General features: G+C 42.4%; 1 protein-coding gene across 1 annotated transcript in view; it reads left to right on the top strand.

Moving 5' to 3' along the window:
* The window catches only part of SIK3 (SIK family kinase 3), a 421,581-nt gene extending 405,857 nt beyond the window's left edge, over positions 1–15,724 (top strand). Inside the window, exons 22-24 of the mRNA XM_042780361.1 lie at positions 12,601–12,764; positions 14,319–14,451; positions 15,567–15,724. Of these exons, the coding sequence (XP_042636295.1) occupies positions 12,601–12,764; positions 14,319–14,451; positions 15,567–15,724 (455 nt within the window). The remainder of the gene's footprint in view (positions 1–12,600; positions 12,765–14,318; positions 14,452–15,566) is intronic.
* Positions 15,725–24,824: the final 9,100 nt, after the last annotated feature.

The raw sequence follows: 24,824 nt of genomic DNA on the forward strand, positions 1-24,824 counted from the left end.
CAAAATTAGGACATTCCCAAATAAACAGAAGTTAAGGGGATTTGTAAAAAAACAGACTAACCTTACAAGAAATGTTAAAGAGAGTCCTTAAGACAGAGACCAACAATGGTAGACAACACTTGGACATTAAGACACACAACAATATCACCTGGAAATCAACCCAGATATAGTAGTATCAAAAATAAAACAGATCTGCAAGACTGAAAATAGGGAACCAGAGATATCAATTTGTAAACGATGATAACTACAAAGCAAAAAGAGGGAATAAATTATGTAGTTATAGAACTTCAAAGTGGAGAGGTATTCAAAACAATATAAAGAGAGAATGGATAGATTTAAACTTGGGAAGATAATTACAGAGTACCTTGAAAGAAAATTAATAAACCATCTCAACAAAATAAGAAAGAAGAAAATCATAAAGTCTCAGTAACACTCAATAGCAACAAAGGAAATGATTTTTAAAAATCTGTAAACAAAATAGACTCAGAACAGAAAATATTGAAGAAACCATCAACACCACACACACACACAAGCCCAGCAATATGGCAGCAGTAAATTACCTATGGATAATTACACTGAATGTAAATGGTTTTAAATGCACCAATCAAGAGACAGAGTAGCAGAATGAATAAGAATACGTGGCCCATCAATACCCTGTCTACAAGAGACACACCTTAGACACAAAGACAAAAATAAGCTAAAAATCAGAGGATGGAAAAACATATCAAGCAAATGGCAACCAAAAATAGAGCACAAGTGGTAGTATTAATCTCTGATGAAATAGATTTTAAGGCAAAAACAAGCAAAAGAGACAAGGAAGGGCATTATATAATGATTAAGGAATCAGGTGAACAAGAGGACATAGCCATAATAAATATCTACACACCCAACGAAAGAACCCCAAAATACATAAATCAAACTTTAACAGAATTGAAAAGAGAAATAGTCAACTTCACCATTAATAGTAGAAGACTTTAATATACCACTTTCAGTGAAAGACAAAACAACTAGAAAGAAACTCAACAAAGACACAGAAAATGTAAACACAGTCAACCAACTAGACCTCTTAGATGTGTACAGAACACTCCACCCAACAACAATACAATACACATTCTTCTCCAGAGCACATGGAACTTTCTCCAGAATAGACTGTATGTTAGGCCACAAAGCAAACCTCAGTAATCTTAAGAACATTGAAATACTGCAAACCATCTTCTCAGATCACAGTGTTATAAAATTAGAAATCAACAACAGGAAGTTTGGGGGGGGGGGAATATATATATATATACAACACATATGTGTATATGTATGTATGTGTGTGTGTATATATATATATAGAGAGAGAGAGAGAGAGAGAGAGAGAGAGATACTAAAACACCCTGCTTAAAAATGACTGTGTAATAGAAGAAATAAATACCATGAATCAAGCAAGAATGAAAACACAACATAACAAAATATTTGGGACACAGAGTGGCTCAGAGGATAATTAATAGTAATAAATGCACACATCAAAAGAGAAGAAAACCAAAATCAGTGCCTAACCCAACACTTCCAAATACTAGAAAAAGAACAGCATGCCCAGCCATTCCAAACAAGGCCCAGCCAAGTTGACATATAGCCTTAACTACCATAAGACAACAAGAAAACTACTGGAATACCTATAGTCAGCAGAAGAAAGAAAATAATAAAGATTCAAGCAGAAATAAATGAAAGAAAAACAATTGAAAGAATCTACAAGAATAGAAGTTGGTTCTTTGAAAGGATTAATAAATTGACAAACCACTGGCAAATTTAACAAAGTAAAAGAAGATGCAAATAACATGAATAAGAAATGAAATAGGCAATGTCACAACAGAACCTACTGATATAGAAAGGATAACAGAATATTATGAAGAACTGAACTCTTGACAAATTTGAAAACTAGAAGAAATGGACCCATTTCTAGAAACACACTACCTACCTAAAAAAATCTGAAGTAGAAAATTTGAACAGACCCATCACAAAAGAAGAAATTGAATAGGTCGTGAAAAAAAAAAAAAAAGAAAAGAAATCCTGGTGCAGACAACTGCACTGGCAAATTCTACCATCTGGAGAAGAGCTGAAACCAGTATACTCAAAGTATTCCAGAACTTTGAAAAGGATGGAATCCTTCTAAACTCATTGTATAAACTGATCATAACTCTGATACCAAAACCACACAAAGATATCACTAAAAAAGAAAATCACAGACCAGTATCCCTCTGAACATTGAAGCACAAATTCTTAACAAAATACTAGCTAATAGAAAGAAAAACATATCAAAAAAATAATACAGCATGACCAAGTGGGATTCATACTGGGTGTATAAGGATGGGTCAACATTAGAAAACACAATCAGTGTAATCCACCACATAAATAAAAAACAAAAAGAAGCACATGATCATATCAATTGGTGCAGAAAAGGCACTGGACAATATCTAACACCCAATTCTTGTAAAAAGTGCTCAGCAAAATAAGATTAGAAGGGAAATTCCTTGACATGATAAAGGGCATATGTACAAAACCAACAGCTCACATTATTCTCAACAGAGAGAGACTGAAAACCTTCCCCTTGTGAGCAGGAACTAAACAAGGATGACTTTTCACCAGTCCAGTATTGTATTGGAAGTCCTAGCAAGAATAATAAGGCAAGAAAGGGAAATAAAAGGCCTTCAGTTTGACAGAGAAGGAGTAAAAATATCTCTGTTTGCAGATAATATGATCCTAAACAAATGAGCTCTGGTGGCACAGTGCCTAGACATAGAAAATCTTAAGAGACTTGTTTTGGTTCTCTGGTGCCACTCTTAACAGAAAGTTCCACGAATGGGTGGCTTTAACATACAGGGATTTGATTCTCTTACAGTTTAGGAGGCTAGAAGTCCAAGTTCAAAGTGCCAGCTCTAGGGGTTCAGCTCTGCCTCTTACTCCTTGCCCACTGGAGCTGGAGGCTTCTCTTAACTCAAGCAGCTGCTAGCTGCTGAGACTGACAACCCCAAGGTCAACAAGTGAAGTATCAAAGACCCAAAATTATTAAGTGACATGGCAGGCCACTGAGATGAAGCCTCGGCCTCACGCAGGGTCCAGGAATGCCACAAAGCCCAGAGACATTCCTCAAAGCTGCTGCTTATATACTGAAAGCAGACCACATTCCTAAGGCAGCTACTCAGCTGCTCACATCAGATTCCATCATGGAGTTGGTTACCAGTCTCAGCATGGGGAATAACTATGTCCTGCTGCCCGGGCATTCCAAACCAGGCCCAGCCAAGTTGACATATGGCCTTAACTACCATAAGACAACAAGAAAACTACTGGAACTAATAGAAGGATTCATAAAAGTGGCAGGGTACAAAATCAACGTACAAAAATCAGTTGGATTCCTCTACATTAACAAAGAGAACACTGAAAAGGAAATCAGGACAATACCATTTACAAAAGCCACACCAAAGATTAAGTACTTAGGAATAAATCTAACCAGAGATACAAAAGTCCTATACAAAGAAAATTATAAAACACTGGTACAAAAAAAGAGAGAGAGGGAGAGAGACCTATGTAAATTAAAGAATAAACCATAGTCATGGAGAGAAGACTTAACATAGTAAAAGTGACAGTACTGCCCAAAGCATTCTACAGATATAATGCAATTCCCATCCAGATTCCATAATCATTCTTTAAAGAGATGGAAAAACTAATCAACTTTATATGAGAAGGAAAAAGACCCCAGATAAGCAGAGCACTACTAAAGAAGAGAACAAAGCAGAAAGACTTAAAATCACACTCTCTGATCTCAAGACACGGTAATCAAAACAGCCAGGTATTAATACAATGACAGACTCATAGACCAATGGAATAGAATTGAGAACCCAGAAGTAAATCCATCCACCTTTGGAGAGCTGATGTTTGATAAAGGGCTGAAATGCATTAAATGGGGAGGAGATAGTCTCTTTAACAAATGAGGCTGGCAAATTTGGATATCCATTTGCAGAAAAATGGGGCAAGATCCGTATCTCACATCATATACAAAAACTAACCCAGGATGCATCAAAGACCTAAATGTAAAACTTAAAACCATCAAGATCATCAAAGAAAAAATAGGCACAAACTTAGAGACCTTAATACATAGCATAAATACACTGTCAAACAAAACTAAAAGTGCACAAAGAGTGGAAGACAACCTAGACGACTAGGAGCCCCTAAAAATTAAACATTTATGCACAACAAAAGATCTTGCCAAAAGAGTAAAAAGAGAACTTACAGACTGGGGAGAAAAATAAATTGGCAATGACATATCATACAAGGGACTAATCTCTAAAATTTATGGAAAACTTCAAAACATCGACAACAACATGCAAACAATCCAATCAAAAAATGAACAGAGGGCATGAATGAACACTTCACCAAAGAAGACATTCACGTGGCTAAAAAACACATGAAGAAATGCTCACGATCATTAGCCATTAGAGAGAGATGCAAATTAAAACAACAAAGAGATATCCTCTCTTTCCAATATTGATAGCAAAGTTAAAGAAAAAAAAAAACACAACAAATGCTGGCAAGGGTGTGGAGAGACGGAAACCTCACACCCTGCTGGTGGGACTGTAAAATGGTACAACCACTGTGGAAAGCAGTATGACATTCTTAAGAAGTTAGAAATCGAAATGTCATATGATGCAGAAATCCCACTACTAGGTATATATCTTAGAGAAGATCCTTGACACAAACAGATATATACACACCCATATTCATTGCAGCGTTATTCACAATAGCAAAAAGATGGAAACAACCTAAGTGCCCATCAACAGATTAATGGATAAACAAACTGTGTTTCGTACATGCAATGGAATGCTATACGGCATTAAAGAATAACAGTGGATCTGTTAAACACCTCATAACATGGATGAGCCTAGAGAACATTATGCTGAGTGAAATTAGTCAGACAATACAGGACAAATACTGTATGAGACCACTACTGTAAAAAGTCAAGAAAAGGTTAACACACAGAAAGACTCATTCTTTGAAGGTTACCAAGGGTAAGAGGGGAAGAGAGGGTAAATCACCAACTGGAGGGTAGACATGTTTCAACTTAGGTGAAGGGAAAGGCAGTACACAATCGGGGGGAGGTCAGCACAAAATGATCAAGGCAGTGATAGACATAGGAAGGAGCACAAGAGTTAAAGGCAACAAAAGTGAAGACTAACACATACACAATTCTGCAGTAACCGGAACAACCTGCAGTGGATACATAGACACACAAGCTGATCAAGGTAGGAAGGCAAATGGGACTACATCCATGAATGTATATTGATTTGACAGAATGTATCTCTTTGTATTTATATATGCTGCAGATATATCCATGAGTATAGTAGAGCATGCAGGAGGCAAACTTCTTTGTCATAACCAAAGACCTTGAGGAAATGAATTGCTGGGCCTGGGAGCTCAGGACCATAGTCTCAGGAGTCACTGCAGTCAACTGGCATAACATAATTCACAAAGACAGTGTTTCACACCCTACTCTAGTGAGTAACAACTGAGTTTTAAAAGTGTGTGTGGCCAACTAAGGTACAGCTATTGGTTTCTCCCTGTCTGGAACCAAGAAGAGGAAGAAAATCAAAGGTGCACGAAAACAATTAATCCAAAGGACTGATGGAACTCCAGCCTCTACGACCTAGAAACAGAAGAACTAGATAATGCCTGGCTCCCACTGTTGACCACTGTGAAAGGGATCACAATAGGAGGTCCTGGATAAAATGGGAGAAAAATATGGAACAAAACTCAAAATCATAAAAAATGACCAGTCTTACTGGTCTGATAGAGACTGGTGGAATCCCTGAGACTGTGACCCTTAGACATCCTTCAAGCCAGGAGCTGAACTCAACACCTGTGACTCAACTTCCCAAATGATAGAAAGGCCTATAAGATGTACCATAACACCAGGAAAGTGTGCACTCATTAGAACCACCAACCACATAAGATCAAGAAAGACTAAGGGAAATGGTAAACACAGGGAGAAAGTAGAATGCTAATTAGTACATTGCAGTGACTGCCACAAAATAAAATGTGTCTGAATTGTTGAATGGAAAAGCAATTTGCTTTGTAAGCTCTCACCAAAATCACAATTTAAAAAACAAAACAAAACACTGAGATCTCATATTTATTCTTTATCAGAAAATCATTTTTGCTAAGAGAGGGTTGTGATACCCCACCCCCACCATTTATCTCTTTGGCCAGGAGGAATGCCTGTTGTTGCCTTTAAGGGTACCTCCATCTCTGTGTAGTTAACACACTAGTCCCAAAATCCTTCAATTATTATTTCCATTAAGGACCAAATTCAACAATATGTATTAAATAGCTATGCTATATAAGACTATAGTGTAGATGTTGAAGAGACTGCAGAGATGAAAACAAAACCTGCCCCAAGAGAGCTTATATTGTACTGAGAAACGTGATAGTAAGACAAACTTGTAAGCAGCTTTACCATGAAATGCTGTATAATGAGTGTTATAAGCACCAAAAAAAGAGCAGATAGATGATCAGTGATCACTGATGTTGTTCAGAGCAAATTATATGCCTTCATATGTCCGTAGCTACCTATTTTCTTTATGGCTGTTTGCCACCAACCAGTATGGGGCTGCCAGAGCAGTGAGCAGGCAGCATGCCAAAGGTTGGTTTCACTGTGTTGAAGTTTGAGGGCTGTGCATACCCCATACTGCCTGTATTCTCCCTGTCTGCTACTCTGGAAGTGAAAAAAAAAAGGTTTATCTTCCTTCCATAGTGCAGTATTACATACACTTGATGTTTTACTTTGCAAATAAATAAGTACAACAGAATAACCAGTTTACACAGTGACATTACCAAGTTGAACCCTCAAAGAAAACCACATCCTCTTTTCTCTGAGCTGCCAGCTTCAGCAATCTAAGTAGAGACTTCAGATCTTTTAGAGAGGTAAGACAGTGACAGTCTGGGAGGTTTACCCCTCAGAGCCTTTAAGTAGACACACATGGCATTTCTGTCATTTTCTCTTAAAACCCAGTAAATGAGTAAGGATGAGTCAACATTGACAGATTCAATAGAGTTGTGCAAGGTGCCCCAAAGTTCCCCAGGCACGTGGGTGGTATGCATTGTGTCGTTCTTGCATTTTTTTTTTTTTTTTAAAACCTTACGTGATCTGATGATCATCCCCACCCTCTGTACTCTCTCAGCTTTACTTTGGTAAATACTCAAGCGTGCTGCTCTCAGAACTCACGTTTTCCCCAAAAGTTAAGTATCTTTTGGTGAGCTAGATAATTCTTCCAGCTGTTGAATTTGGCATTGAAGGATGCCCACCATTTGAGTCTGAAACTCCTGTCCCTTTGTTGTTGGGTTAGTCTACTCAACACACCACTCCCCCAACCAGTCAGTAGGTCTCATCTAGTAGATGTGATAAACTACTTCTACACTTAGGAATCAATGTTTTTACTAAAAATAATACTGTACTTGTATAATCCTTCACAATTTATAAAGACTTTTTCATGTGCATTATCTTTTTTGAGACCCAAAACTACCCTCCTTTTTAGATAGGAAACTGAGGCTGGGAGAGGTTAAATGATTTATGCAAGATCATATACTCTGTTGATGATAGAGCTGGATTCCAACTACGAATTTTTATACCCTAAGCTGATATTCTTTCCTTTCTGCCTGAACTCCCGCTCTACACCCGCCAAGCACATCTGCCGAGCAGAGATGCTTGCCCTTCCACTGCTTTGACCTACTGAATATATTGGAACGTGAGCAGATGGAGGAGCTCTAGTTTATTACCCATCTCCTATTAATACATTTCTTTTCCCTCTGGTTTTTAACTCATTTGTCTCACCTATCAGAGGCTTCATCTCTGAAAAGTAAAGTTTTGATACCTCATTTGTTCATTTACATATAGGTAAACTGAGCCCATTGTTCTGAAAGTAGGGTTCTGGGATAAAATCATTTGTTCATTTGTTTTTATTGACTGATTCAATATGCCATTGTTGTTATTTGCTATCAAGTTGATTCCTACTTGTGGTGACCCTGTATGTTAGCCATTCAGAAATAACATATTTGAAATGACTGTGACAGTCTTTACTGAGCTCTTCCAGTGTGTATTAAGCACTTTACACACCTGTGGAATAGGTGCTGTTTTAAGATAAAGAAGTTGAGACCCAGAGAAATTGGATAACTCGTCTACGATCTCACACCTCAGGAAGTAGTAAGGCCAAGATTCAAGCCTATGTCTTTCTGACCCCAGAGCTTGTGCTCTTGACCACGATGCTCAATTCCAGCTTGGCTGAAGAATGAGCTGTAGGCTGGGGAGTCAAGAAAGCTCATTGTAGGATTTGCCAGCTGATCACTTGGTGTCACTTTCAGGTCTGTAGGCATCAGACCTGAGGATAGAAGAGATCAGGCAAGGATCCATGTGGTGGTCTTTTAAATCAGAGCCAGAAGGAGAGTTGGTGTTTTGGTTTAGAGAAATCGCATGGTCAGGAATAAAAATAGTTGTAAAAAAAGGAGAGAGAGAGAGAGCAAGAGATGGAGATAAAGGACTTAACAAACATCCCAGACAGACAGAAACAATGACACCTCCAGAAGAGGTGGGCAGGAACTAAATACCAAGACTGAGACCGTATAAATTTTGTTTATTTTTGCCATTTCCTCATGTTTGATAATCATCTTATACAAACCTTTAAACAGAAGAGCTCTCATGTTTGTCTTTAGGGGGAGCAAGGAGGTGGGACTGATGAGATTTGTATCCAGCTCCATAACCCCAAGGAGTAGAGTGGATTGTGGTAGATATCAAAGAAGAGGAAACAGGCATTAGGAAATATTCTGAAAAAATAAGAAGCATTAATCATGTTGCTTCTTGGCAAAGCAGAACAGGGACTAAGTTCCTCGCTCCACAGAGCTGATGTTGCACCACTTCCTGCCAGTGGTTTTTGTTTGGCCGTGGGGCCAGCATGTGAGCTGTGCCCACTGAGAGAAATTGGACTGGGTGGGTAAGATGGGTGAATTCATCTCACAGAGCAGGTCCTGGGGTTGGCTTTATTTATCTTCCCCACTCTGCTGCCTTTTTAGCTTTGGGTAGCAAAATAGTTGGTTTCTGGCTGTTCCTTTGACCTTTTTGCTCAGAGAATTTTCAAAAGATTTCTTACTTCCCTTCATCTTGAGTATTTGGAAAGCTCCTCTCTCCTATAATTTTTCTATACGATATCTTATGTTACTAACAACATGCATGCCAGCTAGTTCTGCCTTCTAATCACACCTCTGGCCCTAAGCTCAGGCCTTACCCTGATTGATATAGGAAGATGTGGCCATTTAAATATATAGACCTGAAAGACTTTACCCAGCCATCAAGCTGTACGTTTTGCTTTCATTATTCAAATAGATATTAGAATGGGACATTTATCCTTAGGGCCATTTCCTAATAATAATAATAATAATAATACACTTGGTTTTGCCAGGAGTCCATCCATCAAGAATAGGCCCGATAGTTGTCAAGGAGCTTTAATTTAAAAACCAACTAGGTAAGCAGAACATATGTTCAAGTCCCAAGTTCATGAGACTGGAGCCAAGAGTGCTACTAATAGGATCCTGTCAACTTAGGGTGGCCTTAACTTTCTTCTTGACTATATTTGATGGAGAAGAAATACTCATTCCTTTTTTTCCTTTGTTTGTTTTTTTGTTTCCTTATTCATTGTTTTCATTCATTTTCTTCTAATAGTCGACGTTTAATCCAGTTCTTTATCCTTTCTGTCAAAACTCAGAGTTCCAAGATTCTGTTTCAATTGGTTCTGTTTCAAAGAGTTCTGTTTCAATTGGTTTCCCATTTCTTTATTGTAGAGGGTCTGGATATTGTTTGCCTGTTCTACCACCTTGCCAAAAGTCCAAAAATCCCTTTTTATTTTATTTATTTATTTATTGTGCTTTAGCAAGCTTACAGAGCAGAGTTTGTTTTACATTCAACATTTCGTGTGTTTGGTTTCACTCCCCGATTACCATATCCAACCCTAACCCAGTCTCCTCCACTCTCTGCCTAGTAACCTCTCCCCTATGCCCTTCATAATTATGCACTCCTGTGTGTCCTGCATTTTCTCTATGTGAATGTTGCCCCTCTGGTGCCTGTGGTCAATTGCTCCAAGGGATGCATCTCCATAGAGTGCGGGGGTGCGTCACCCTGGGTTGAGTGGTCTGCGTGTACATCTGTTTATTATTGGGCTGGGAGCCAGCCCCCAGGAGTGAGTTTTATTCCAGGCCCAAAATGTATCCCAGGGCCTTAGTATTGGGGTTCCCACCAGACTCCGTCCGACCAGTAATTCTGGTCATTATTGTGTTTTTGAATTTTGTTCCACATTTTTCCTTCCACTCTATCCATGATCTCCAGTTTTGATCCTTTCCTGAGAGGTTAGTATTGGCAGCCAGACACCATCTAGTTCTTCTTTCTCAAGGTCCGTCATTTCCTAGGACTGATTGCTTCCAAATGTACTTGGGTTTTTTGCACTCTTCTTCGCTTCTGGCAACAGGAGACCATTAGCTACATCTTAGATGGCTGCTCGAAAGCTTTTAAGACCCCAGTCAGTACTTACCAGTGTAAGTTGTGGAACAGGATTTTTATGTATTTTGTTGTGCCAGTTGAGTCTGGTGTCCCCCAATACTATGGTCCTGAGTTGGTAGATCCATTGGATCTCTTTCTCACAGTGCCTGGCTGTCTGTGAAGGATTGTTCTATATCTGTCTTCTCTTGTTTCTGTAAGGATTGCAGGTATTTTGTATCATTGGTATCTGTGCCAGATTAGCCTCAGCTGAATCTATCCTTGGTGTAGAGTATAATCCTGTTCACTGACCCCCATCTGATCTTCTCAGATGTTTATGTGTTTATCTGTAGCCCAGTGTTTGGTGTTAATGATAATGCAGTATTGTGGATATACTGGTATTAGCCTCTGTCATTTATATCTTATGTGCACAACTTGGTGTCCTCTCTTTCCCCAATGTTATCATGGTGGTCACAGACTCTTTCTATGTCATCCCTCCCCTTACCCATGTCAGCATGTGGTGCCCAACTAGCCCGAAATTAATCCCTCCCCTACCTTCCCCACCCTGATAACCTACAAAGTGAGTTCCCTTCATTAAGCATACCTTGAGAACACCTCTTTCTTTCCAAAATCCAGCCCATAGAGTCTATTAAAATCAGTTAAAGAGATGATTATTAAATACCTAGTGGGTAGAGAACAATTTTCTGGAACACTGACAGCTTGCCAGCATACATTAAAATATAATTCTCACCCTTAAGGAACTTACAGTCTAATATGAATGCACTGTGCAAGTACACAATGAAACGTGATACCAGGGGTAATTTTTGAGCTAAAAGAAACTAAGAATGTCTTCTGAAGTTTAAAGAGCTATTTCTGTTTGAAAGAGAAAATTTCATAAAGAAGGTAACAGTTGAGATAGACCTAGAAGGATGAGCTGATTTGGATAGAATCGGATGCATAGAATCGTGACTAGATGGAGAAGACTTAAATGATCGTGCCTGACTAGAGCTTAGAATGTGCAGAGGAGAGGAATATGAGATAGGCTTTGGACGGTATTGTAAAGTGAAAGCGTTTGGGTTATCCTGTAGAAAAATTCTTCTTTGTGGGATGGTGAGAGGGGAGATAGTTAGGAGACTATTACAGTAACCCAGGCAAGAGTAATAGGCTCTTTGCTGAAGCAGTGAGATTGGAAAGACGGGGACTGAAAGTGACCAACATGGCAGAGGTAGGTACTTTAGATTGCAGCCTGATGTGGGATCAAAGTAGGGAATCAGCAGCAACTCTGAGAGCTCACACACGATATTAGAAAAATGGGGCACACAGCAAAGATTTCTGAAGGACAAGCTGGTTGGCGGGGAGTGTGATGAGCTTGGAGTTGGACATGTTGCTGGTTAGATATCCAGGGAAAGATATAAATAGTTGAATGTATAGATCTGGAGTCTTTTAAAGTAGTGTTTTAGTCATTCTTTACATAGAGGAAATAGCTGAGCCATGAAATAAGTGATATTGTCTAAGGGTGGAGAGAAAGGTCAAGGATAGAAATGTAGAGTGCTTTGCTTATAAACAGCAAAGGAGCCACAGGAAGTGTTGGAACCAACAGAGAAGTAAAAAGGAGAGAGGACTAGGGTGGTACTTGAGGTGGAAGGAAGCCAAGGAAGAAAGAGAGAGGAGGCATACACAGAATGGAGGCCACCCTCCCAGACTAGAGGCTCCTGGGAGCTCCCAGAGAGATATGTGCATTTTGGTGTCAAGGCAACAGAGAAATGAAGAAAAAATAAAAAGGTTTAATGTGTCTCAGCTGACCCCTGAGAATATGGGATTTTTCTCCTAAGAGTATGTTCCCCTCATCAAGGGACTCATATTTGCTGTGGGATTTAGGCCTATCAGGTTGGTCTTCTAAACACCATCACCAGTGGTTGAGGACTAGCATTTGGGGTACACGTTGGTACTCACCATTGCTCGTTGTCCCCCTTGGAAGACATTTCTTTGGTGAGAGGTTACAATGTTGGAAGAAACTAGGTCTACTGAGCCTGTTTTTCTCTGTCTCCTAGAGTCTGTCATAGGCAACTGCATGGATAGAAGTTCTCCAGGACAAGCAATGGAGCTGCCAGATCACAATGGGCTTGGGTACCCAGTACGCTCCTCAGTCAGTGAGCACCACAGGTCCCGGACCCTTCAGAGACACCACACAATCCAGAACAGCGATGATGCTTACGTACGTAGGTCCTCTCCTTCTTCTTGGAGGTGGGGATTCCGTTGATCTACTGATTCTACCTTAAAAGTATAGTAACATGCGGCAATAGCTGTGCCACTACTCTTATCAGTCTGAGTCCAACACCTCTGGGAACCGTGGGAGCAGCTCTTTGAATTAAAGACCAACTCCAGTAAAATCCCAATAGAATCTATCATCCAAATTTTAGACTGGAAAAATCAAGAATAGTTGTCATCTGCTCCATCTAGTCTAAATTCAAGCTCCAACAAATGAATCCTTACTTAGTTTTCTGACAAGTGCATTGTACTTATTCAAATAATGGGAGCAGGTCTGGTTCAGCAAAGCTTTCCTTTATTGGGCAAACACCTAGAGCAGCACTCTCCCTATAGTAGCAAACAGTCACATTTCAGGTGCTCAATAGTCCTATGTGGCTAGTGGCTGCCATGCTGGGCAGGGCATAGAGAGAACATTTCCATTATTGCAGAGAGTTGTATCTGTCTGCAAGAACGTCAAGGAGGCCACATGTTCTGACCTCCTCTAATCTCACAAGAGGAGGACAGGATTACCAGCAGTAACCCAAGGCCTATTACTGCAAGGCCAAACATGCTGCCTCCCTCTAGCCCTTTCACCAACCACTCCTCCCAAAGCACCCACCACCTCTCTCCTGGGTTCGATAATTCGCTGCAGTGGCCACACAGAACTCACAGATTACAGGGTTTATTAGGGAAGCACCAGGCTACAATTCAAGTTCAGGAAGAACGCTCAGTCTTTCCCCCAGCCCACACCATCCCTTAGCCAAGAGTCTCTTGCAGTCTCCTTCCCAGCAGTGCTGGTCCCTCGGTGTCTCACTCAGCAATGCGTGTCTCTTGCGTCTCTTTCCCAGCAACACGTGTCTCAGGAGCCCGTGTCTCTTTCACCAGCACGTCTTCCTCAACCAGCAGTCAGAGAGAGTTCTACCTTCAGGAGGCCTCCTTTTTGAGCCCGCAGGATGGTCAAACTAGCCAATTATAGCATCAGAACTCTAAGCACCTGAGAGAGTGGGCACCTCCCAGAACATTGTTTTGTGCCACGCCCAACAGAAATACTCCAGGTGGACACCTTCAGCAATCAGGAGCTCCTCAGTTGCTCATAGCAAATCCCACCTTGGAGTTTACAAAGACTTATGGGTAGAAAAGCTGCACAAAGTAATTTACTATACCACACTGTCCTAAGAGAAACTCCTAGTAATGATGGGGATAGGGTCCGAAACCTGGTTTTAGAAGGATAAGTAAGTGTCAAGGGGATCTGACCATCAGCTGAGAGTCACTGCACCCCCACACGCACACATGCACTCCTTCCCCTGGTCAAAGGCTGGGTAGTTTCTCACACTGTCATTGTTGCAACATCCCCTATAGATCAGGCTGCAGAGGAAGGGAGTTTGGGAGGTACTGCTTAGGATTGGTGCCCTCGGCTGCCCTTTGCCTGGGATCTTTTAGAAGGAACATCTATCTCTAAGGTTCACCTGAGCATGGCACATTCTCTGGCATCTTTATATCTTTTCCTAATTACTTTCTGAAGGTGCAGCTGGATAATTTGCCAGGAATGAGTCTTGTGGCCGGGAAAGCACTTAGTTCAGCCCGGATGTCAGATGCAGTTCTCAGCCAGTCCTCACTCATGGGGAGCCAGCAGTTTCAGGATGGGGATAATGAAGGTAAGGAGCCTTATGCATGGGGCACCCTAGAAAAGTCCTTGGAAGGGCCCATCCTCCATCTTCCTCTGCATAAAAAAGATATGGGGAGGCAGAGCCACAGAATCCCCAAGGGACTCTGCACACAAAGCCTTTACCCCCTTCCCTCCCAGAATGTGAGTGCTTAGAAGAGTATGCCTTTTGGCTGAAGACGGGATCCCATTTCTGTTTCTAATGTTTTGTTAAGACACTTCTTTAATAGTAGTTTTTCTGGTGCTGGTTAGAGAATGTTGTGTCCTAATGGAAATGGTGCATTTAATTCATTTACATTCAGCATAATTATTGACAAGTGTGAATTTATTGCCATTTTGTTATGTGTTTTTTCATGGTGTTGCTGATTTCTTTGTTCCATATAGTTTTCTGTGCTGAGCTCATTTTGTTTTTGAATTGTGTTATCATTTCCTTGGTTGCTATTGTTTTAGGATTTAGATTTAGTCTTTGTGCCTCTTCTCTTTTTCTTTTTGATGCAAAGGTTTATCCACCTCTCCCTAGATCTGATAGAGGGAGGGGAGGGTATCTTAGCAGATAAAGTCTATAGCTTGGACTGGACAGGTCTGCAGTAAGTCCCAACTGTGCCCTTTTCAGGTTTTGTAGGCAAAACGCTTAACCTTTCTAAGCGCCAAGGTCCTCATCTGTAAAGTTGCAGAAAGACTAGAACCTGTATCCTAGATGATGCTGTGAGGGTTAACTGGCTTAATAGATGTGAAGTACTTAGCACAATTCCTAGAGCACAGAGTACCCAGTAGTTGGTATCTGTTCACAATAAAATTATTGCCTTCACCCTTGAAGAGGTAAGTCTTTCTGAGGGAGCAGTTGATTGTACTCGAGGGTGGGAGAGGGTAAAGGGAACTGGAGGAAGAGAGAAAGGAACACTTAAAGGAGAGTATGGGACTCATCCTGACCCCCAGCCCTGCTGTCACCCAACACAGAGGAGGCCCTGCTCTCATCTGAGAACAGAGGGCTGGGAGTCAAGTTACCCCATGCTGCTCATGCAGGTCACCTTCTCTCCCATCTCTCCCTTCTGCCCACCTACACTCCTGGCTCCCTGCCAATCGTACATGTTACTTGTGGTCTTGCAGAATGTGGAGAGAGTCTGGAAGGTCACAAGCACCCAGACCTGACTGATGGCAGCCAGCACTTAAACTCCTCTTGCTATCCATCCACATGTATTACAGACATCCTACTCAGCTACAAGCACCCCGAGGTCTCCTTCAGCATGGAACAGGCTGGCGTGTAACAAGAAATGGAGAGTGAGTATCACCCTGCAGGGCCAGTCCAGCCTTCTGGCCAGTGCCAGCTCCTGATCCCATCAGGAGATTTATTCTGTGTGTTGTGGCCAGAACCCTGAAATTGACAAGTGCTGTTCTGCTCATGGCCTTCCCAGCTTCTGGCTTTTTCATTGAGCACTGCTCTAGTTGGGTCTTTGTTTTCTAGATGTTTCTTTTTCAGTGGAGAGGCATATAGAAGAAATGCATAATCCTTTGGTTTAATCATAGGAGATAAGACACATGACTCACGTTGTGTTATAAGTCCTTTAGTTTCCATAGGGACAGTAAATGAGCTACAACTTCAGAGGTCAGAGGTAACCTATTATATATTATAGTCAGGGTAATAAGGAAAGGAGGTAATCCTTATACTTGGACCTGAAGGGTAAAACCCAGCAAGAAAACATATTTCTTTTAGCTGTACAGAAGTAAGTGGCAAAATTTTCTAGACAGGAGAAATAGGTGATAAGTGGTAAAAATGGGTAAGTTGACCAGCATGGCTGGACGAATGCCTAAAAGTATATAGTGGGTATTACAGTTCTGTCTTTGAAAAATCTCTGTCAGGAAAAATACTTAATGAAGGTTAAGCCATTTGGCAAATCCGTACGTATCAGAGCCTCAATATGGCAAGCCTCCTAAAATACCTAAGGTAAATGTGAACAATTTTTTTTTTTAAGTTTTCAATTGACTCTTTGAGTCACTATTCAAGCTAATTCTTCTCTGTGTCTGCTCTGTTGCAGGTTTTGTGTACAGCTTGGGAATGAAAATTTTAAACCAACAGTATCTAGCTGCATTGCGTCAAATTGCCATTGTGTTTCTCTCCGCCCAGAATGTTGTAGCTCCTTTCCTCACATTTGGTTCATCAGTGTGCTGTTCTTTAGGGTTCTGAGGGAGTTTTGCCATGTTTGCTTGTACGACCAAGTTGCCAAGGAAATAAACAGGATATCCATGTTCTCCACCTTTTGTGAAGGTGCTTTTGGTATATTTGAGTTGGTGGGGTTGGTTTGTTTTTTGAGGGGGGAAGTTATTTCCCCCTTTGGCTCTATTTTCTTTTAGAGGTGATTTCTTTCTTTCTTCCCTGCTTCCCTTCACGTCTTTCTCTTTCTTCCCTTCCCTCCTTCTCTCTGTTCCTTTCTCTCTCTCTTTCTTCCTCTTCCTCATTCCCTTTCTTCCACCCCTCCCTCCCTTTCTCTTTCTCTCTCTTCCCTTTTTTGAGACAAGAGAGCACAGCAGTTAGAGTATAGAGGCCAGGGAACTCAGAGCCACCCCACTCCCCAGCCTTCATTCACAGAACACTCTCCATTCACCTGCATTGTTCTCCCACAGGAGTAAATACTAAAGGATAATATCTTAAAGCATTTGGCTGCTAACTAAAAGGTCAGTGGTTCAAGCCCACCAACTGCTCTGTGGGAGAAAGATGAGTCAGTCTGCTTCTGTAAAGATTTACAGCCTTGGCAACCCCATTGGACATTTCTACTCAGTCCTATAGGGTTGCTATGAGTCAGAATTGACTTGGTGGCAACGGGTTGAATATATTCTGGAATCTTCGTGGCTCAGGGAAGGGAGACAAAGGAAGAGGTGGTAGCTTCTGGCACTTGGAGGAAAAAAACGGTGTAAAAAACCCCAAGCCTGGAACCTGAGAGGGCTTTACTGCTGGGATCCACTGGAAAATATGTCTGGCCCAGCCAAGATCATATCAAAGCCTGTTGGCTGAGTGACCTGGTGTTGATGGATTGCCCGTTAGAATGTCTCCATTTGAGCTGTCTCTCTGGTGTATAACTCAGCTCCCCTCTTGTAAGCTGAAAAGTTGGTTGCCTTTATCATCCTGCTGGTTCTACCCATGGTCTGAACACCCAGTAGTGGTGCGCTATGCTTTTTGTGTCATCTTTCATACTCATTTTATATTGTGCTATAAAAAAGATTGTTTCTCCTTTTATATATAAATATATGTATACTTTTCCCTTCCAGCTTCTTTGTCACAGGCCAGAAGAATAAATAGGAGGTTGTCTTGGGTCCTGCCTCTCTCCTAACCTCTTCCTCATCCCTGGGCATCCCCAGCCCCTGTTTTAATTCTTGATCATGTAGGAATTGTTTTTGGTAAACGTTGATATTATTGTTATTATGATTATTAATAAATAAAGACAAAAGGGATTTTGTTTAAAAGAGAAGAGTTTAACCAGATTCTGTTCTATTTGAATTGTGACTTGCACCTTTTGTTCAAAGTATTTTATTTAGACATTATAATTGTGAACAGTTCTTCCTTGTGCCAGTGACAGATGTAGTGGTCTTCTTCCCCCCATTGAAGTAGTACATATACAACAGCTATTGTTTGTGTCATTCTCTTTCTTTTTCTTCACTGTTAGAAACCAAAGTCTTCTCTGCTGGCTGGGGGCTGAGAGAGGATCTGGGTTATCTCCTTCTTATCTTCAAAACAAGAAAGAGATGTTAAATGTTCTGACTTTTGATCCTTTTTCCTGGGAGAGTTAACAGGTCCCTAGTCCCCTCCTAGTCTTTCCCCCTGAATTTGCACAGAAGAAAGCGGGTGCCCAGCATGGCCATCCTGGCATTGCTGGCAGGATCCCTGGCAGCTTGCTCTTCCCCACTGATACTGGCAGCTTGGTTCTTGGACCCACTACCCTCGAGTGGATTGCTGCAGTGCAAGGGGGCCCTTCTTGGGATCTAGCCCATATTTCTGTGGTTCCCCACCTCCCCTCTACTTAATGGGACCACCAGCTATTCAGCAGAAGGAGGCTTCAAGAAAGCCCCAAAAGCTTTTGTTTGATTTCTCTGGGCTTGTTTCTCCAATTCTGAGGCCCCTCTGGCCTCCACTCCCCAACCTCCACCACACGCTCTGCCTGTTTGTTTACATGATACTGTATTTGTGGGAGAGCAGATTGCCACCCTCTAGCAACCACCCAGATGACAGCCAGTGAGCCTATTAACGTGCCATCTTGCGAACTATACTTCTAAAAGAACTCATCGCTTTGTATTGTAGTAGCCGATATGCGCAGTATATGTTGAATGTACATGAATATACTTTACTATTTCTGTTATTTGAAAATGTCAGAAGTATTTTTCCTTTCTCATGTATGTTAACTAAAAAAGGATTAAAAAATCTCCAGATCTATGAGACCTTAGTCCTTTTTTTGTGGGACACTTACAGTTCAGTAACTTAGTTGGGGACAGTAGGGGACTATGAAGATAAAAACCTGACTTTGATCTTTTGTTGATACATTACTTGCTTGTGGTTCAGAGTCTAGTTGGGAGAAGCATCCAGGTAGATGGAAGCTGGAAACGCTAGAGGCTGGAGAAGTCTCCCAAGCTCTAGGGTGGAGCTGTGAGAGCCATCACTATCTCACCCCACCTTGTGAAACTAACATTCTCTAGAAGCCTGAAGGCAGCTCCACACTGTGTCCGCAGGCACCCAGCTTGGACTCTGTCCCCACAAAAGGGAACATTTGAGTTTGCTGAGTCTGATGGAAAACAAGTTCCTTGAGAGAGGGTACTTTTGAAGAAGAGAGAGGGAAGGAGGACCACAAAGAGTTGGCCCAGGCAGGGCCTTTACAGGTGACCCAGGTCAACCCATTAAGTAATATGATGGCTACATAAGTGTAGAATAGACAGGGGACTTTTCCTATTTTCTTCCCCTTTTTTTCCATACCTGGATTCCAAAAGCCAGAGTAAAATTTTTAGCAAGAGCCTAGGCAAGGCTAGGAGCTGACTGAAGGACTTCTATGAAGAAAGCTTACTGAGGCATACATCTATGGACTAAATTCATAGAAAGAAGTATGAGAGAAGGGAACTTACATCAGCCTTCAAGTCTGTGGTGGACTAGAAAGTGGAGCCATTTAGAAATCCTGAGTCCGTCCATAAACACTCACTTAAGGTTAGGTGAGTCTGGAATCATCAACAAAGGTAAGCCCAGATGCCTTCCAACAACTTGTAACAACGTTTTGCAATAGGTGCCACCCCTCCAGAAATCACAGGTGCCTTTGGCCTAGAGGTAGGATGAGCTTGGAGAGGAACAGGACGTATAGATTCAGAGATCCCTTTAACTCTGGAAAATAGAGCCCATCCCAACAGATCCCTACTCTATCTTCTTCCTGACTGTGTGCCAGGCCCCAGTTGCAAAGGTCAAGTCAGAGGGCTGGTGTGCCACCCAGAGAGCCAGACCTCTGTTGTTCTGGTCACAGATGAACTCTCTCTTTATCTTAGTCTCCTGGGAAAGAAAGCAGGAGAGAATCTTCTACAATGCCCTACCCTAGGGGCTAAGTTGGGGGTCTTATTACCGAAAGCCAAATAGAGAAAACAAACTGGAAGGGGTGGGGGCTCTCCACTGCTCAGCCAGAACCTCCACCACACCCATAGGTACCATCTCAGCCTGCAGCACACACCTGCAGACGTTCTGTTCCAAGCAGGGATCTGTGGTCCAGGGCAAAGTGCTCAAGAGTTTCCCATATCTCCTCCCAAGGCCTATTCCTTCATATGACTCCTTACCATCCTTACCTTCCTTTAGTATGCCAGTGTCGTTCACTGAGCAAATATTTGTTGAGTATCTACTGTGTGCCAGGCCTTGCAGGGGACAGAGTCCTCCCAGTGCAGGCTGACCAGTATGACACTAGGACATACATTGCGAAAGAGCAACGTGTTGGCCCAAATGAGTTGCTAATTGTTCTGAGCAAAATTCACTCCTGCAATTGGCTGCCAGTACTCCCAGATATATCAGGGGATCCCAGACCAGCACCTGGAGAGGTTGATGAGAATAATGGTCTGTGTTGGTGGGCCCTTTATCCCCTCCACAACTGGTTCATTTAATGGGCACTCAGTGCCACTAACCCTGACTGGCTGGACTCTCAGAGTCTTACACTGGTGATCACAGCTTGTTGGTTTTTCTCCATAAGCCTCTGACCAAAAAGACATCCTTCCTTTCCAAAATACTACTAGTTTAAACCAAATATCTTACAATGAAATTGAGTAGACACACTAGTGAATATATTAGAAATGGAACATTCCTGCTTGGTGAGATGCTGTCATACATCCACCCCCTACTCCAATGCCCTGAAATCCTCGAGCCAGGAAACTTTGAAGTCAGATAGAGATACCGAGGCTGGACATATACAAAGGCTATGGGAGTCAGCAGCCCTGCTACTGGCCACCACAAAGAACTAGAAGCCAGGCCTCTTAATTCAATCCTGCCAACCAAATACTAATGCTGTAGATTGCAGGGCAAGTCACTTAGCAGTTCTAAACTGCAGTTTTCTCATAGGCAAAATAACAACAGTAGTACCTGGCCTGCCAGCCTTACAAAGACATAGTAATTTATCAAAGTGCTTTGGCAATAAAAACTGGCTGCCATCAAGTCAATTCCAGCTCATAACAACCCCAGAGGACAAAGTGGAACTGCCCCATAGGGTTTCCAAGCCTATAAATCTTTACAGAAGCAGTCTTGCCTCATCTTTCTCCTGCAGAGTGGCTGGTGGGTTCAAACAACTGGCCTTTTGGCTAACAGCCACATGCTTAAACCATTGCACCTCAGAGCTCCTTTTTTGGCACTAAAGAACTATGCATATGTAGGCTATTTAATTTAGCCTTAATAGTCATTTCCGTAATAAACCAAAGAGAAGGGTAAAACGGGCAAGCTGCTTAGAGTCAACTGATAAGCCTTCCCCATATGCTGGTTGGTACTAGCTCTAGCCAAAAAAAGGAAGGAAGCTCTCATGGTCTGAGACACCTGTGAGCTGTCCCAAACTGAAGGCAGCAAGCTGGGATGGCCCAGGTAGGCTGTTCACTGAGCCAGCTTCCCACCCTGCATGATCCCACAGATCTTTGGGGCTGGTTCAGTGCTGGGAAAGATGTCCTACCTCTTAGTATCTACAAGTCAGAGGCAAATAGAAATGGGGAATTTCTACCTGCTCCCACTTCTGCTGCCAGAAGCTGAGGTCTTGGTTTAATATATCAAAATGGAGAGCTGACAATGGAAGTGTGTTTGTGGGAATAAGAAAGAAATACCAGGAATTAGGATTCCAGGACAAAGAATAGCTACGTTTACTGAGTGCTAGATACCCTTTTAAGAAGCCCTGGTGGCTTAGTGGTTAAGCACTTGGCTGCTAATCAAAGGTTGGCAGTTTGAGCCCACCCAGTGGCTCCGTGGGAGAAAAATCTGACATCTGCTAAGCCAGGAAATCCTATGGTGCAGTTTCACTTTGTCACATGGGGTTGCTATGAATCAGAATCAACTCAATGACACCCAACAGCAGCAGGTACCTTTCTAACAGTTTTACATATATGTTGTATTAGTTTCTTGCTGCTGTAACAAATTAACACAAACTTGTATGCTTAAAGGAGCTCTGGTAGCATAGTGCCTAAGACATCTGATTGCTAATCAGGTTGGTGGATCAAACCCATCAGCCACTTTGCAGAAGGAAAACTGGGCAATCTTCTGTAAAGATTTACCGCCAGTGGGTGTCACTATGAGTAGGAATCAACTCGATGGCAGTGGGTTTGGTTTGGTGTGCTTAAAACAACACAAGTTTATTATTTTATAATTCTGGAGGTCAAAAATCCAAAATGGGTCTCACAAGGCTGCAAGTCAAGGTGTCGGCACAGCTGTGTTCCTTCTAGCTCTAGGCTTCCATTTCCTTTCCTTTTCCAGTTTCTGGAGGCCACCCACATTCTTTGGCTCATGGACCCCCTGACTTCTGCTTCTATGGTAGCCCACTTGGATAATCCAGGATAATCCCTCTATCTCAAACTCCTTAATTTAATTGCATCTGCAAAATCCTTTTTGCCATGTAAAGTAACATATGCCCAGCTACCAGGGATTAGAATGTGGATGTCTTTAGGGGAGAGGAACATTATTCTGCCCACCACACATGTAATCCCTAGCTCTAGCAGATGGCATATTTTATCATTATTCTCATTTAACAGATAAAAAACTGAAGCATTTCCAATCAGTTGATGTGGTTGTCTACAAAGGTAGAATCCTAGGCTCCAGGCTCTAGCATTTATGACTGGAGAAGAAATGTTTGTTACTAACAACCCCCACCTGCACCCCCTGCTCAGGGGCTTCGGATGCAGGTTACCTAGGAGTCCGTGAACTCCCAGTTGAAAAAAAAAAACCGGCATGGTAAGATTATGCAACTCGGCCAAGGTCAAACAGCTAATAAGTGGCAGAGCTGAGGCTCAAATCTGAAGTCGTCTAGCTCAAAAGCCACCCCCTCTGAGATGAAAGGCAAGAGACTGGCTGGAACGGGAGAGGCTTGGAGGCTAGCCACTCCTGGACCCAGCAGCCTGGTTTAAAGTGTTAGGGAGTTTCCTGAGTGGATGATACAGGGCACATTTCTGCCCTGAGTCCTAAATCCAGAGACCTGGATTCTAGGTCCAGCCCTGCCCCTAACTCCCTAAGAGATGCTGGGCAAATTCCTTCCACTCCCATCAATTTCCTCCCAGCTTGGATATTCACGGGTTCTGTGATTCAGATCCTGTCAGTGACCTGTTGTTGGAGGTCCTGGACCTCCTGACAAAAGCCTTACACAGCAGCACTGCCAACATCAACACACACATAGCACTTTACATTCATAGGGTCTCACTTGGTCCTCCAACAATTCTGCAAACTGAACATTCTCGTCCCCATTCCACAGTTAGGAAACTCAGGCTCAGAGATATTACATAACTGGCTCAACATCCTCCAGCAAGTTGGAGGCAAAATGAGAAACGAAGGTCTCCTGCCATCTCCCAGTCTAGGAGTGTTTTCCCTCCACACCAGTGTTTCCTAAGGGCTGTTAACCATTCTTACTTGTCTGTGATCGAATACAAATATGAATAGTGCAAAGAGTTTTCCATTAAGATACATGTTTTCAATGTAAAATTAGCGTCCTTTATGCTGAGATTATACCATTTTTTGATGTTAAAAAGTCTTGTCCTTTTTGAAATGATGATCATGGTAGATGGTAGAGGATTGTTGAGGGGTGCAAACATTTAACACACTAAGCGGCTAACCAAAAGTTAGGAGGTTCTTGTCCACACAGAAAAATCATATGGAACACAGCTCTACTCTAATGCATATGGGGTCCCCATGAATTGGAATCAACTCAGTGGCAACTGGTTAATATTTTTACATGACAAGTGGAAAATTGGCAACTTTGTGTTGTTCTGTAGAACTTGTTTTGAAATGTTAGAGATCTTGAAATCTCGAAGTCTGTAATCCACTGAGCCACACATACTCTCCCCAAGCAACTTGCTATTCCCCCATGGTCCCTTAGGTTTATGGTTTGGGACATCTGTGGATGGGCTGGAGAGAGGTGTGTAGGGATCTGTTGGGACTAAGCATGAAGCAGAGTATTTGTGGGAGGATATTTGGGCCTTTGCAGGGGAGGGCAGAAAGGGGCAAGGACTGGTGTGAAATCATCTCCCTGGAATGTAAGGGGAGAAAATCTCATGACTGAAGAGTCCCAGCCTTCCCCCTCTCCTCCTGTGATAACACAATGGACAATTACATATGCATGCTTGTGTACACACGTGTGCACACACACACACTCATGAGCGGAGGGAATGGATGCAACTGACCCTGACCCTGGAGACCCACAAATCTTCAACCGCCTGCCCCCTCCTGAACCCTTGATCCCTGGCTCTGCAGCCCCTGCAGATTCCTGTTTGCCCACTCTATTTGTCAGGCCCCAGGCATAGTGCTGATCCTTGAACTCTAGGTTCCACATCGCCAGCACTAGTGAGCAGCAACAAGGCTCAGGTTGAGCTTATCAGCCTCTCAGCCCTGCCCCTGGCTGGAGACATAAATAGGTCCAGGGGAGCACTGGCCACTCAGAGCTCAGAGACTGCTGAGAGCTTGAGGTAAGTGCTGCTGCCTACTCCAAACTCCCCAGTTCTAGGCATTGGAGGTTCAGGCTCTGGGATCCTGGTTCCAGACTCTGCCCTATGGAGAGCCCTGGATATTTGAGGCCTTCCCGCACTTTGTGGCCCTTTTTTTCCTCTGGCTGGAATGCTCCCCCATGCTAGAGGCCTGCCTCTACTCAGCCAGGCCCCTCTTCTTCTCCAGGTCACCCACATCCCTTCAAA

This window comes from Orycteropus afer, unplaced genomic scaffold (assembly GCF_000298275.1).
Source record: "Orycteropus afer afer isolate SDZICR_OR568_19922 unplaced genomic scaffold, OryAfe1.0 scaffold00036, whole genome shotgun sequence".
In the NCBI taxonomy this organism is placed as follows: Eukaryota; Metazoa; Chordata; class Mammalia; order Tubulidentata; family Orycteropodidae; genus Orycteropus; species Orycteropus afer.